This window comes from Aphelocoma coerulescens (genome assembly GCF_041296385.1).
Source record: "Aphelocoma coerulescens isolate FSJ_1873_10779 chromosome Z unlocalized genomic scaffold, UR_Acoe_1.0 ChrZ, whole genome shotgun sequence".
NCBI classification, from domain to species: domain Eukaryota; kingdom Metazoa; phylum Chordata; class Aves; order Passeriformes; family Corvidae; genus Aphelocoma; species Aphelocoma coerulescens.
Window position 1 is genome coordinate 68,648,541 of NW_027184085.1, and position 13,867 is coordinate 68,662,407.

At 38.9% G+C, this 13,867-nt stretch overlaps 1 protein-coding gene across 3 annotated transcripts in view; it reads left to right on the forward strand.

Moving 5' to 3' along the window:
- MEGF10 (multiple EGF like domains 10) overlaps positions 1–13,867 on the forward strand; it is an 86,665-nt gene that overhangs the window by 13,930 nt on the left and 58,868 nt on the right. For all 3 annotated transcript variants that reach the window (XM_069001496.1, XM_069001495.1, XM_069001497.1), the window contains 4 exons: positions 4,952–5,083; positions 7,776–7,877; positions 8,573–8,673; positions 13,720–13,812. In XM_069001496.1, the coding sequence (XP_068857597.1) occupies positions 4,968–5,083; positions 7,776–7,877; positions 8,573–8,673; positions 13,720–13,812 (412 nt within the window). In that variant the 5' untranslated portion in view covers positions 4,952–4,967. The remainder of the gene's footprint in view (positions 1–4,951; positions 5,084–7,775; positions 7,878–8,572; positions 8,674–13,719; positions 13,813–13,867) is intronic.

The window sequence follows — 13,867 nt, forward strand, 5'->3', positions numbered from 1 at the left end:
AACAGGTCTTGTAAAAGACACTGCTGAGTGTTCTGCAGGGAAGGACAGAGTCCTTGAGGACCTCGTTGCGATATTCCCGATATTCCCGCGCCTCGGGTCTGTGCTGCAGCATGATCAATGCCATCCAGCTGTCCATTCCTTCTGGAATCCTGTGGCATTACTAGTGCACAGCCAGGTGTTTGATAAAGTTTTCTGTTTCCTCTCGTATTTGCAGCTACCTTATTTTCATTCTGTGCTTGTAATTGCAACCCAAGAGGTCGTTTGATGCTTACGAAACAATGTGCTGTGTGACAGCTACCAACCTTCTGGGTTTCCACCAGAAAATTTTTCTGTTTAAGCAGAAAAAGATCCAAAAATACAGTTCATATCCAAAATTTACTCATGTTTACAGGTTTAATGCAGTTTGAAGGGTGCTGTCATTTAATATTTGACCGTGTATCACTGCATTTCTATTTAGTGGGAACGGTAGAGAGATGCATTCTGTGCAATGATAGCATGACTTAAAGGACTGTAATGCTGTAGTTTTCAAAACTGGTATTTCCATCACATATGGGCAAATAAAGCCTGGTCTTTGTGCATTATCACTGGATTCTCTGGAACTCCACAATTCAAGACTTTTTCTGCTCTCTTGCTTCCAGTTTGAGTGACCAATAAATTTACAAGTTATTGGGCATGAGGCCAGAACACACAGATAAACACTGGGATTACATAAACCTCATTTTCTTAGAAGCCTCTGATAATTAAAGAGAGCCTGAAAAATAAAAATGATCTAATCTATTAAGCGAAGAAAAATGGCAATTGATTACTGATTTATTTTTCTTAGTAACATAACTTGAAAAAAGTAGCAGCATATCTGTCTCCATCAAGGAGACTTGTTCCAGCACACTCAGCCTCTGATCTGGTTATTCTTCAGACACCAGTCTAAATGAGTTGTTTTTCCCACATGTGCTTAGCCCATCTTCAACACCTTTGGGCTCTCCAAATGTGTCAGTCTGTTTCAGAGTGAGGCTTGAAAGTAAAGCAGTACCAGAGAAGAGGGTCAGATCTGATTAAGCTGCATCAAAAAGGGCCCTTATAATCACTGATCATGGAGGGTGTGAAAGGGTCCTTCAGATTAGGGCACTATTGGGTTATCCTTTAGCAAACTCTCATGCTGGCTGTCCAGATCCCACACATTTTTGGTCAGGCAGTCTCAGTTTTGCCAGCTTTGTCTGTCCTGAGATCCCCTTGACAGTGACCATCAATGCTGCCTTTGGAGTGACGTATTTTGAGGATTTGAGAAAAGACCAGTCAGTTTCCATTTGCTGTGACTGTATATCTTCAGCCAGCCCAGGGTCTGTGTGATAATGCTCCTAATTCAGGTTATTTTGTATTTGCTTTATGAGTGAGATTTCATGTGACAAAGTGTCAAACTGATTTACTGATTTCCAAAAGGAAAACGCCTTCTGCTCTTCGCCCACTAATTCTCTAATGTAATCGATAAAAGCAATCAGTTGTGGGGTTTTTTTCACAGAAGCTAACATGGGATTAATCATCATTGACAAGATTAGGTCACATTCAAATTTTGCTCTGCCTGACATCAGTCGTGAGTGAGATGTTTTTATAAGCAAGTTGTGTCCCTGGTAGAGGAGCTGAGCCTCAGGAGTGAAGAGTGTTATGAATAAGACTCCATAAGAAGTGAAAGACCAAACAATTCCTCACCAAAAAATGTTTAGAAAAACTTTTATCTCATGTGGAGCTGCAATTTCCAGTTGTAGGTAGCAGTCACCAAGTCTGTGTGGGGTGCTGAAGGCAAAGACACCTGCAAGGGGCTGTGCACTGATGGCTGGTTTACAATTCAGCCTGAAATTTGAAGAAAACTATGATGGACAGAGAGAAGATTTTGTGAAATAGCATTTGCTGTACGTGTAGGTTGATGCCATGTCAGTGCAATTAAGAATAGCCTATGGAGAACAGTTTGATGTCCCTGTGCCCTATCACTGCAGAGAGGCAGTGTGCTGTAAAACCTTTGAGATACTACGACAGAGTACGAAAGCCTCTCACTACTCTGAAGTTTGTCTTCTAACTAAATGGCCCGTTCCTGCTGCATTTTTCATGTTTCGGTGGTAAAAATGCTTTTGCAACAGTAATGGGAAAGCTGCATCAGCATTTCCCTTGGTCCTGGGTCCATTATGTCATGCTAGCAACTGTGTCGTACTATTCTCTGTTGCTCATGCAGTTCTAATCCTGGTTAATTCTCTGGCAGCACTTGATTTTGCTGACCAACAAATATTTGTTTGCAGCCTTGAGCAAACCTTCACTGCTTTTGCGGTGTCCATCATACCTTCCCCTGGCCCCCCAGTTTCACCTGTATTTATTTAGCTTTTATTAACACAAATCTGAGGCAGACCTGTGTGCCCTCGGTTTTGCCTGTGGCTCTTCTCTGGGTGGGTGGAGAGATTAATTTGTAATCATGTCTTAATTTTCACCTCATAGAGAAGAAGCATTTTTTTGCCTTTTTTTTTTTTAGTTATTTGTTGTTTCTCTGGTTTTGATCCTGAACTCTACATGGGAAAAAAGAAACCTAAACCAAACCAAAACTGTCAGCACAGTTGGTAGTGGCAGAGAAAGTGCCTAAAAATCTCAGATATTGGGTGTTAAAGATTAAGTCTGTGTGTTTATATAGTGCATGTACAGGACTTTTCATCTGCTTGCTAGTGAGACAAATGGCAGTTCATGTAGTTCCTCACATTTAAATGTATTTTAGGGGGGTACCTGTAATTTATGGGAGTATATTCTGTACACCTGTTGCACCATTTTGAAATGAGCTTGTTGGTAATTATAATAAGCCTTGGGGTGATCAGGTTCATTTTTTAATATGACTATTATTGATTATCTGATTTTGATATAATAAATACATAATGAGTTAAATTTCCTTAATTAGTTTAGAGAGACTTGGGGAAGTACTCTACAATTGTTTCATGCAGCTGCACTGCTTTCCTGTTGACATTTTTACATCACAGGCCTGGATTAAAGTTGAAGGAAACAGAGAAGTCTGAGCTGAATGGACACCTGGACCTGCCTTAAAGTTCCTGCCCAAAATAGGAGTAATGATACAGCTTTGTCCATGAGAGATTTTGCCTCAAATGCTATAGAAGAAGCTAACAGGCAATATGATTTTCGTGTTCTGTTGTGGAAGAAAGTCCTGGTGGTAAAACACCAAGGATTAACTTAAATTTGCTGGGTTTTTTTCTTTCTCGTGTATCTACTAATCACTAATTTGCACAGGGAAGGCATTCCCCCAAATGAGCCTTTTCAGTACTTAAACTACAGGCTCTGTGTATGTGTAGATATTGAAAATACTCTTGTGTTATTGGGTGAGATAATTTGAGCAATATATGGTATGAAAAGTGAATCTGAACAGTTTTGCTTAGTGAAAACTGTAGGCAGCAAGAGTTAAATGAGTCATCTGCATCTTTTATTGCTAATATCAACACTTTAGCAATGCTAATCAGCTTTACTGATTTTCTGTTTTGATTTTCCTTAATAATTAAGCAAAAGATCTGGAATGCAATCAAGTTTTTCTCTAGGGGGTTCATACAATTTTTTTTTTTTTAATTTTAAATTTTGTTAAATGTATCCTGCAAAAGGAAAGTTGCTGAAGTTGAGAATAAAAGAAAAAAAAAGGAAATACCATTTACAGTGTGCTTAATCAGAGTGACTATTTTCAATGAAATCACCACTTCACTGGAATTATTAGCTGAAAATACAGCTGCTCTTTAAGTAACTTCACATTGACTACTTTGCTGCATGCAGAGAAATAGTTACAAACCATGAAATATCTTTCAGCAGCCTGATTTTTCAAGAACAATTTAGCAAAATGGGATCATCATTATATCCTCAGATACCTTAAATATGAAAGTTTTTTTGAGTTGACTTCTGAAGTCAGGGTAAAGTAAAACTCTTTAGTACCTTTTTTTTTTCCCCATGGCTCTGTGGACTTTTTTCTGATAAAATAAAGTTATTGGGGTAGTTTCCTTCATTCTGTTCCTTAATATTTAAAGTAAGATATTTCTGTTTCTGGATTAATTGACTTTGTTAAAAATACTTGTATTAAATTAAACATATTTATTAGAAATTATTTGGTCATTATACTACAGATTAGACTCAAGAATCTTTTTTTCTGTTATCCCAATCTCTATTATGCAGCCACGTAATAGAATTTGTGCGTAAGTGAGGAAATAATTTCAAGTGTTCACTGAAACAGAAATGTAGCTTAAGTCATTATAAATAAATTACATATTAATAGCATTCATTCTGGCATTTTTGGATTAATGGCCAGTTGGATTAAGAGTGTTTCAGCATGCAAATTAAAATAATCTGCTTAGTAAAAGCACTAGGATAATCTTTTTAAACTTCCATGTTACTACAACAGCTTTTTTATTGAATGTTCATTCTGTTCAGAAATTGTACAGCCGGGAGGGGGAATTATATTTTGGGGATTCAAGTTTGAAGAGCAGTAACAGTGCAGGGGGACATGTGAGGCTCTGCTGGCGTTGGGGAGCACGCGGAGAGGCACAAACCCCTCCTGTGAGCAGGCGACGTGCAGGGCTCCTGGTGCTGTGTCACAGCTGAGCCTCTCCACTCTTGTGGTCTTGAGCGAGTGCCAGCCTTTATTCCAAACTGCAGCTCTGCAGTCAGAGTGGGCAGAGCCTGGCTGAGCACACCCAGCCTGGGTGGCTGCAGCTGGGGAGGACACTGGGACCTCTGACCAGCTGGCCTCGTGTGAAGCTGCTCCCTTTGGGTTCTTCTTCCAAAATGGGCGTGATATTGCTGCTGCTGCGCAAGCAGTGTGTGTTCCTTGAAGTACCCCTTCCTTTAGGTTGATTATAGATGGGTCAACATTATTAGCTACTTTATATTCTGCACGATATTATTAATGTATTATAATTTTTTTTTTTTTTTCTTACAGTCATCTCTTTGGAAAGATGGTTCTTCATTTCAACTCCCTTTTTCGCTTCCCTGTCATACTCCTGTACCATTGGATGAGTTCAGCTTGGTGTTTGAATCTGGAAGATCCCAATGTGTGCAGCCACTGGGAAAGGTAATACTTTCCTTTTGGAAAAATAAATGACGCAAATTCTGATGTAATAATTTTGCTTTGCTTTACTTGGCACACTTCAGATTTTTGAAAGGTTTTGTGTTGAGTTAGGAAATGGGAGGAAAACTTCACTGTACTGCATGGGCAGATGAGTTCATGGATAAGTAAAAGACTATTTAACAATGGGCTGAAATGCAGTCATCTTTGCAGTGGGGGTTAGGATGCAAAAAAACACTACAGTGGTACCAGCAATGTTACACAACCATCTGGGTACACGAAGTGAGTAAAAATAGCTCTTTCCAATTTAAGTGAAAAGAAGTTTTACATATGCAAAATATAATTAACCATATTGGAATTCGGCCAAATTTGATTATGCTGATTCTCTCCTGTTCAGCACTCGCAGGATCTGAATTAAGATTTGTTGTTTAATTATTTTGATGAGGTACAAAAATTTATAACATGCAAAATGAAATTCATCATCAATGTTGATCTTTTTGTTCATCCAATTTCATGTGAATTGCAAAATGCCACAGTGGGTAGGAGAGGTTGGGCCTCAAGCATCTGCTGAACTTCTTTCCTTGTGTAAAGGCTATGATAGTGAAAACAAGACTCCTGGTCTCATTATAACTGTTGTGCCTGTAATTGATCAGCTGGTCCATGAGAGAGTCTAATTTTCACAGTTCACTCGAGGACATCAGTATTTCCTGCACTTAATGTAAACTGTATTCTATGCTTAGTCATGGGGAGTGCTGCTGTAAGTCATTTGTGATTGTTGTGGCTGAATCTTTACAAAGAAAGTTGAAACTCGTATTTACTTTTTCATAAAGTCTCTCTCTTTAAAAAAAAACCAAAACAAAACAAAAACACTTGAGGACTTCCCTCGGGAATTTATCTCAGCTGCATGTGAAGCATTTGGCGCCTCTGCACCAGCTGTTGTGTACAGTTCACACCACAATGTGTATATGAACTAGTCGCCGTATTAAATATCTGTTTACAGTAGTCAGGCATTTGTCTACAGTTTTACTGGATACTGTCCTACACTGTGTGTGCTTTGTTTACAGTTTTTGTAGATAAAAGTGGTTTTGGGGGAAGCTACAACACAGCGAAAGCAAAACGGGAAAGAAACCCCAAATGCCACTATTTACACTGCATCATGTGTTATCAAAGAAGCTAATCAGAGTCTGCAGAAGGAAAATACACCTAAAAAGGCATCTAGCAAGCATGACCATTTTGTTGCATGAACTTTTTTTCCTGCTTCTGCTGTGTCTCAGAAATGGGGTAGGACTCCAAATAAACTTAATGGAACATTCACGCTGCTGCCCAGAGAAGGTGACAAAGGGACACAAGTACCAAAGAGGAAAGCCCCAGATACAAGCTTCTGACTGCCACTGTCACTGGCAGCGTTGTACGCTTTAAATAAACCTCAGTCAGTACTAAAATGTTCTCTACAAATGAACTGCAAGAAGAGGTAGAGCATGCCCTGCCTCGGGCAAGCACCAGCATCCCCCTGATATTGTCTTGGGCTGGGACAGCTGGGTGGATTAGGGATGCTTGCCTTCATGCAGGAAGACAGTGAGTAGGGTGTGTGCATTTAGGGGTGTGTGGGTCTGGATGTGCTTCCCCTGGTAAATGGTGACAGTAGCAGGAGGAGACTGTGGCTGTCACCCTGAGTGGGTGCTCAGGGGTCAGAGAGGGTGTGAGTGGAAGTGAGGGAGAGCTGGGCAGGCTATGAAGTGTTTTGGCTGGTGCTGGGAATCAGTCCTGCTGCAGGAGCTGGCCACGCATTCCTGTATTTTCAAACTCCCTTGCGCAATCCAGGACTGGCTGCCAGCACAAACAGCCTCTCAAAGAGTTTTCTAGGATGATTCAATATTTTCCCCTTTTGTGACATGCTCCTCTTGCCCTGCTGACAGCTTTGGAGGCTCTCAGCGTAGATTTATTTCTAGGACACTGTATAGCTGTGTAATTTGGCAAAAAATAATAGTAGTATTTCTTATAGTATTTCTGGGGGTGTGGTGTGATATGGGTGGTTCTCTGTTAAAAATTATCCAGTAAGCAAAATAAAGTGCAGTCATAAAGTGTGGTCTTTAATATTTATTAATTTCTGATTGCTGAATAGACTGTTTGGTGGTATGACTGTTATGTCATTTTTCAGTAATTACTACTCAGGTGTATTTCTGTGCTAACATTCACTTAGTATCTAAATGCAGTGGATGTCTTCCTATAGGCACAGATACAGTTTTTACAAGAAATTTCTCAGAAAGTCCTATTTTTCTATTTTTCCATTTTGAGTGATATGAGAAGAAACCTTATTTTCTGTCTCCTTAATGAGTTGTCCAGTTATCCAGTCGCATTAATAAAACTTTGCACAGGAGAACACATACTACACACTACTTCCATTTGCTTCTTATTTGAGATATAGGTGTTCTGGTTCTAAAAAATTTTAGGCATACATTAGTTGTCTGTAAATGTCAAGTAGTAGAATTTCATCAAATGTGTCACACAGTAGGAACATGATGACTCTCTGCATGTTTATTTTTTTTTGCAAGCTTGCAAGTGTGAATTTGTTGCACAGGAGTATTTTGTTATATTTACTCCATTCTGTAACAAGATTCTGTAAAAGACCTAATTAAATGAGACTGTACTAAAAGGACTTGTTTGATGATCTCCCTTTTCTCTCTCTGTCTCTCCCCAGTTACTCAGTTACAGTGCAAGAGTCATATCCACATCCTTTTGATCAGATTTACTACACCAGTTGCACTGACATCCTAAACTGGTTCAAGTGCACGCGACACAGGTGATGTATAAATCTTATTATTGTCAATCTGCTGATATTGTTGGGATTCTTGATTCAAAATCAGGCGTGATATGTAGGATTTTTTAGCTGTAGTGTCCAGCCTGTCTAATTGCTGTGATCTCTGTCACGTGGAAAATGTCTGTCCAAGCAATGTCACATATGTTTTATTAGCAGGCTGGGGTGTACCATCCCATGGAGTGCTAACAGAAAACAAACAGCTTGGGGAAGACTAAAATCTCCAGACCCTGCAAGGTGTATTTGTTCAGAAATATCATGAGAGACCCCTTATTCCTTTTGTTCACAGGAAAGTGTATCCTTCTTGAAATGAAAGTAAAAAGATTTGTTAAAGGAAACTTCTTGTGCAAGCAGAAAGCAAGCAAGGGGTGAATGATTAAAAACTGGTGACATCTGCAAAGAGCATTTTCCTCAGAGCAATATGCCCATAAGTATGAACCATCACAAGTGAAAAAGTCCCTGTTCTTTTCCTGCTTTCTGACCACCAAGGAACCTAAGGCATGTCGGGGAACCCCTTGGACTCTTGAACTCAGGACCAGATAAATCCAGACCACTTTGAGCATTTTCTCTTCTTTTCCTATGACATTCACCTGAATGTTTTTTTAAAATGTGTAAGGGTATATATATCCTGTCTTGTTTCTGAAGCAAGGTATGTGACAAGCATTCATTCCTTTCTTTAGGATCAGTTACCGTACCGCCTACAGACATGGTGAAAAAACGATGTACAGGCGCAAATCCCAGTGCTGCCCTGGATTCTATGAAAGCAGGGACATGTGTGTCCGTAAGTTCAGTCTTTTTTTGGCTTTGAAGTTCCATACATCCATCACTGTGCTGGTGTGTGACTCCCCTGTGATGAGTGACTTGTGGAGGCTGAGTTACAGGAGCTCAGTTTCTCGTCAGTGATGCATGTGCAGCTCTTGTTGAACCCAACTGGGGTTGTGCATATACAAATGGCAGGATGATTGGATTTCAGATGTCTAAGTGGCCAGCCTTGCTGTGATTCTAACTAATGATCATGTGGAAAATGCACAGTGTAAGCATCAGTGCGTTTTCCAACACAGTAAATAAACACAAGGTTTAAAACCAGGAGGGAAATGGAAGTTTTTTCTCCTTGGAGCAGACCCCAGGAGATTCTCATGGTGAACCTCTCTTGGAGATACAGAGATCTGTAACAACTGTTTGGAGGTCTCAGCTCCACCTTTTTTAGGTGGCACACACCCTTGTCTCCTCATCTTACCCAAAATTGGGAAAATTTGTGTCTGGAGTCTGGTGGCAACCTTGGCTCAATTCTTTCTCTTTCTTGTGTGGCCTTGTACAGACCTAGGGAGGTCTTAAAATGGTATTTGTTGACAGCATGTTTTATGTCCTGGAATGTGAAAATACAGCTTTGATTCAAAACATTTTCTGCACGTGCAAAAGCAAGGTCAAAATGTGGGTTTTTTTTTTAATTGATAGATCTGATATCAGATTGGCAATGATTTTAGCCTGTTTTGCTTGCAGTATGTATGTGTTAGACTGACAAGGACCAATTTCTGACTACATTTGGTTATTATACAGCATGTATGAATAATGATATTTAATTTTTTCATTAGGTAGAATACTTTCTGAGGTGTGTTACAGTTTGACTCATCCTGCGATGAGAAGTGTGATGATGATTCTCTTGTTTGACTACAGCTTTTACACAGCTATAGCACGTGTAGTAAATTCATTTGTGTTAACACAATGATACTCAGAACCTGAAAAATTCAAATCCCACTGGACATACTAATTCCTCCTGTTATTTCATGAGAATATGCCAGATGCTGATACTCAGGACATATCTGCTCTGACTTCTGAAGTGGTTGTGGAATGCCTCAGACCTTAACTTATGTGAAAATGCACATCCTTCAGTGTAGCTGAGTTTGCATTTATTTGACCTTGGAAGGTAGAGAGAGACCTTCAGTCTTCATGGTCTCCAGCTGGAGCATTTCCATTACTGTAGTTTTATTTTCCATGCAGTGTGGATTATTTTGTTTACTTAGTGGAGGATGTAAGATGCCTCTAAAAGGCTAAAATCTTTGTGGTGCTGTTGATATTCTGTTGTTTGTTTGTTCCTTTATTTGACTTCTCAGTTTGCAAAGGTAAATTAGAAAAGTCTCCTGGTAGATGATTTTGGTATGGCTCGACATTGTATGAATTGAAATTTCGTTGCTTCTTCTCAAAAATAATAGGAATCTGTGTTTTATTAGTTGTGCCATTTCATTTTGTCTTCAGGTGGGTTGACAAGAAATCAATGGTATTTTAATTTTAAATCCAACATTATATCTGGTCAGTACTAGGACTGTTTTAGAAGAGTGTAGATATGTTAGTAATTAATAATTAACTGTCACTAACAAAAAGTGCTTGGTGCTGTCCTCATGAAACTCCTGTTCATAGAGGATATAAGTCATGTACAAGTTTCTGATCTCTGTCTTCACTACTGACAGTACCTGTGTAGAACAGCAGGCTAACTGGACCTCATTATTGTTGTTATTTTTGCTCTTAAAAATTTTGGTACATGTATCAGTGTTTAGATCTGATGGTCTTTCTGAGGTGATGTGAATGCAGTTTTTATGCAGATACAAAGGCAGAACAATAATTCCGTGAAGTTCTGTAAAGGAGCTTACTCCTGGCCTTAGCAACTCCACCCCAGGCTGAGTGACTGACTAAATTTCTTATTTATTCCAAAGAATTTCCTGCCACTTGTGTGCTAATATCAGTTGCAATCCCTAGGAGATTTGGCATATTTTAGCTACAGACTAGAAACTTTTCCAAAAAGTGCAATTTTTTTTTTTTTTAGCATGTTTCTGGAAAGATTTCAAAGGTTTTAAGACATGTTCTAGTGTATTTCTTGTAGATGGACACACAAGCAATGGTTGATTGTTCCTGGCAGCTTGAACATTAACTTAACATGGTTTCTAACACTGTAGTACATTTCTAAGAACTTTAATGGAGAACTATGCCTGTTGAATTTCCTCAAGACATGAAATAGAAAATGAACCATCTGTGTTAAGGTATAACTGGGTATTACTCATTTTAGTAGCAAATAGCCATCAAGCACAGGAAAAAAGGATCAACCAAAGGGTATGTTCTAGCATACAGTAAAGAAGGGAAGGATTTATTTGAGAAAACATATTTATAATGTAGTCCAATAGATATTTTATTTTTTTTCCCCACCATAAATGCTTGTTTTAAATGATTTGGAGGAAGTTGAAGTTAAACCTTGCAGTCATTTACTTCATGTGCATAATTACAGTGAAAATGTTTCAATTTCAGCTGATTTATGGCTGGCTGTTCAAAGTGAAAAAGCAACAGATCCTAAAATGCATGCATAAACTTCCATTAAAGATAAAAATACATTTTTTCAAGTTTTCTTTTAACATCAGATAATGAAGCAAGAGTGTAGAAAAGATCTTGAAGAAACAATAAGGCACAAAAGAAAATGGCAAATAAGATGTAAAAGCAAGTGTGCAAGAGTGACCCCAGATTGCTTTTCATACAATAATTGAGCTTTCCCTTGCAAAAAAAGACAACATGGCAATTGCTGCCTGGGAGTTTTTGGTGTTTCTTCACACTGGGCAATATACAAAAACCCTTCATGTTAAGTTTTTCACCTGCCCTTGTATGTAAGTATTTTTTAAATACCATGTCCAACAATTCCATAGAAAACCAAGAGAAAGTAGTTTTTCTGTTCCTGTTGTCATTCATGTCTTTCCAGCTCCTTCTAGGGGCTTTTCATGTTGTCCTCACTTCACCTCTTTGTAGCTCTGTGTAGTAAATTTTGGTTCTCCCATCCCCTGGTCCACTGCAATAATTTTTTACCTGTGATGTCTCTTACAGGTGTAGGATTCAGTTGCCAAGAATCAGTTAGCCCAAGAGGTGTCTGGAGAATAATTCCTTTTGGTTAGGGAACAGGTTTTTATGTGTATCCAGAGCGTGGATCTGTGTGCTCAGCGTGGCATGTGGGTCTGTGCAAGGAGATAGTCTGGTTTCTTGCAACTTCTTTATTTTTGTGTTCTGTTCCAGCTTCCTCACTGAGGAGGTGGTGGAGCATGGCCTTGTTGTATTTAAGGCTCAGTGCTCAGAAATTTGGGCCGAGCATGTTTGCATTCCCTGGGTTATTCATACAAGTGCACACACTGCATGTTTACAGTGACCTCCTGTTGCCTCACGGTTTGCTGGCAAGGTTTTTTACACATTTGTTTTGTGGAGAGCCTCAGTGCCCAAGGCAGCACTAACTAGGAGAGAATCTTCAAAGATACCAGTGATTCACATCAAGTTACAAGACTAATGGAAAATTGCGATGTATTATTTAAACTCAGTCTTTCCACAATAAATAAATAGACAACAGCGCTTTGTGTTAATGCCTTGCTTCATCAAACATCAAAATTATTGTTGTCCCAGCTGATTTCTAATTAAGATAATTTCAGTGCACATCTGAAAAGTAGCTTGTTAGAAATAAAAGTTGAGAATGAAAACTAAAGGCTGTAAAAATAAGCAGTTACTGGCTAGGATCCGGTATAATCAAAGATTTTTATTTTATATATGACTGATCTTTGTGTGGTTTTCCTTTTTCTTGGACACACTAAATGTAAAGATGACCAATGTGTTTGCTTCATATCTTTAATTAGGAAAAAACCCAGAACATTTGCAAGTATTTTACCCAGATACCTAATTACTCCAGAACATCTTCAATCCATTCAGAACTGTAGTGATTCACATGTAGCCCCGTTAAACTTCTAATTAACATCCACTTTTTCTTTTTCCCCTTGTTAACTTTGTATTCATTGGTATAGCAGTCAGATTTCTGCTTTAGTTTCTCTGGAAATGTTGGTACAAAGAAAAATTTCATCCTGTGCACATTTTTTAAGTTTTATTGTTGTTCAGAGTACAAGGAAGTTATTACAGTGTATATATTTTGGAAAGTCAGGGGTATTTCATGATTAATATGATGCCAGCAAATTGTTGCTGGCCAGAGGTTTTTTGTCTTGGGTGTATTATATTCTGTCATTGATAATTCTGGATGTCAAAGCCATTTCAACTTTTTCTTAGATGTTTCAAACAAAAGGTGTGTTTTGAAGTGAGACTTAACTTAGAAACATGCTTGCAAATCATAAAAAAAGAGAAAAAATAATAAATTTCAGGCAGCCCTGTTTAGCACTTAGAATAAAGGTTGCAGTGAATCATAAGGTTTGTATCTCATGCGTTACTTTAATCACTGTCATTGTTTCTTTATCCTTCAATTGAGCTGTGCAATCATTTTGAAAAAATTGATATTAGAATACTGGTGCGTTACAAATCATATTTTACCCATGCTGTTGCAAAAGAGCATTTCTTTGGATGCCTGCTGACGTTCCCTTCTTTTTCTTGGCATGAGGGTTTGCTTCAGAGAGTCACAGGATGGTTGAGGTTGGAAGGGACCTGTGGAAGTCATCCCATCCAAGTTCCCTGCTCAGGCAGGGCCATCAAGAGCCTCTTGCCCAGGACCACGGTCAGATGGGTTTCCAACCTGGATCATACTCTGACTCTTTTTTCATTAAATTTGGACAGTTTCCTGAGAAGTATTTGAGTAATACCAACACAGTTTTAGCTGGAGTCTTCAAACTTAGGAGAAGTAGAAGAGACTGAAGCAAAATACATTTCTGAGAGATGCCACCACACGCTATTACACTGATGTTTATTTTGCTTTTAAAAAGGGATACTTGAGAGACGAAACAACTGGGTTAGGACTATTTTAGAATATTTTAAAGAGTATTTTTCCGAGTGGTAGGAGTTCTCTAACTAGTTTTTTTGTTTCCTTCTCTGACAGCTCACTGTGCTGATAAATGTGTCCATGGCCGTTGTATTGCTCCCAACACCTGTCAGTGTGAGCCTGGCTGGGGAGGACCCAACTGCTCTAGTGGTGAGTTTTCACCTGCTTCTGCCTGTCTCATACTCTTTCCATGGTGTTGTCCTCT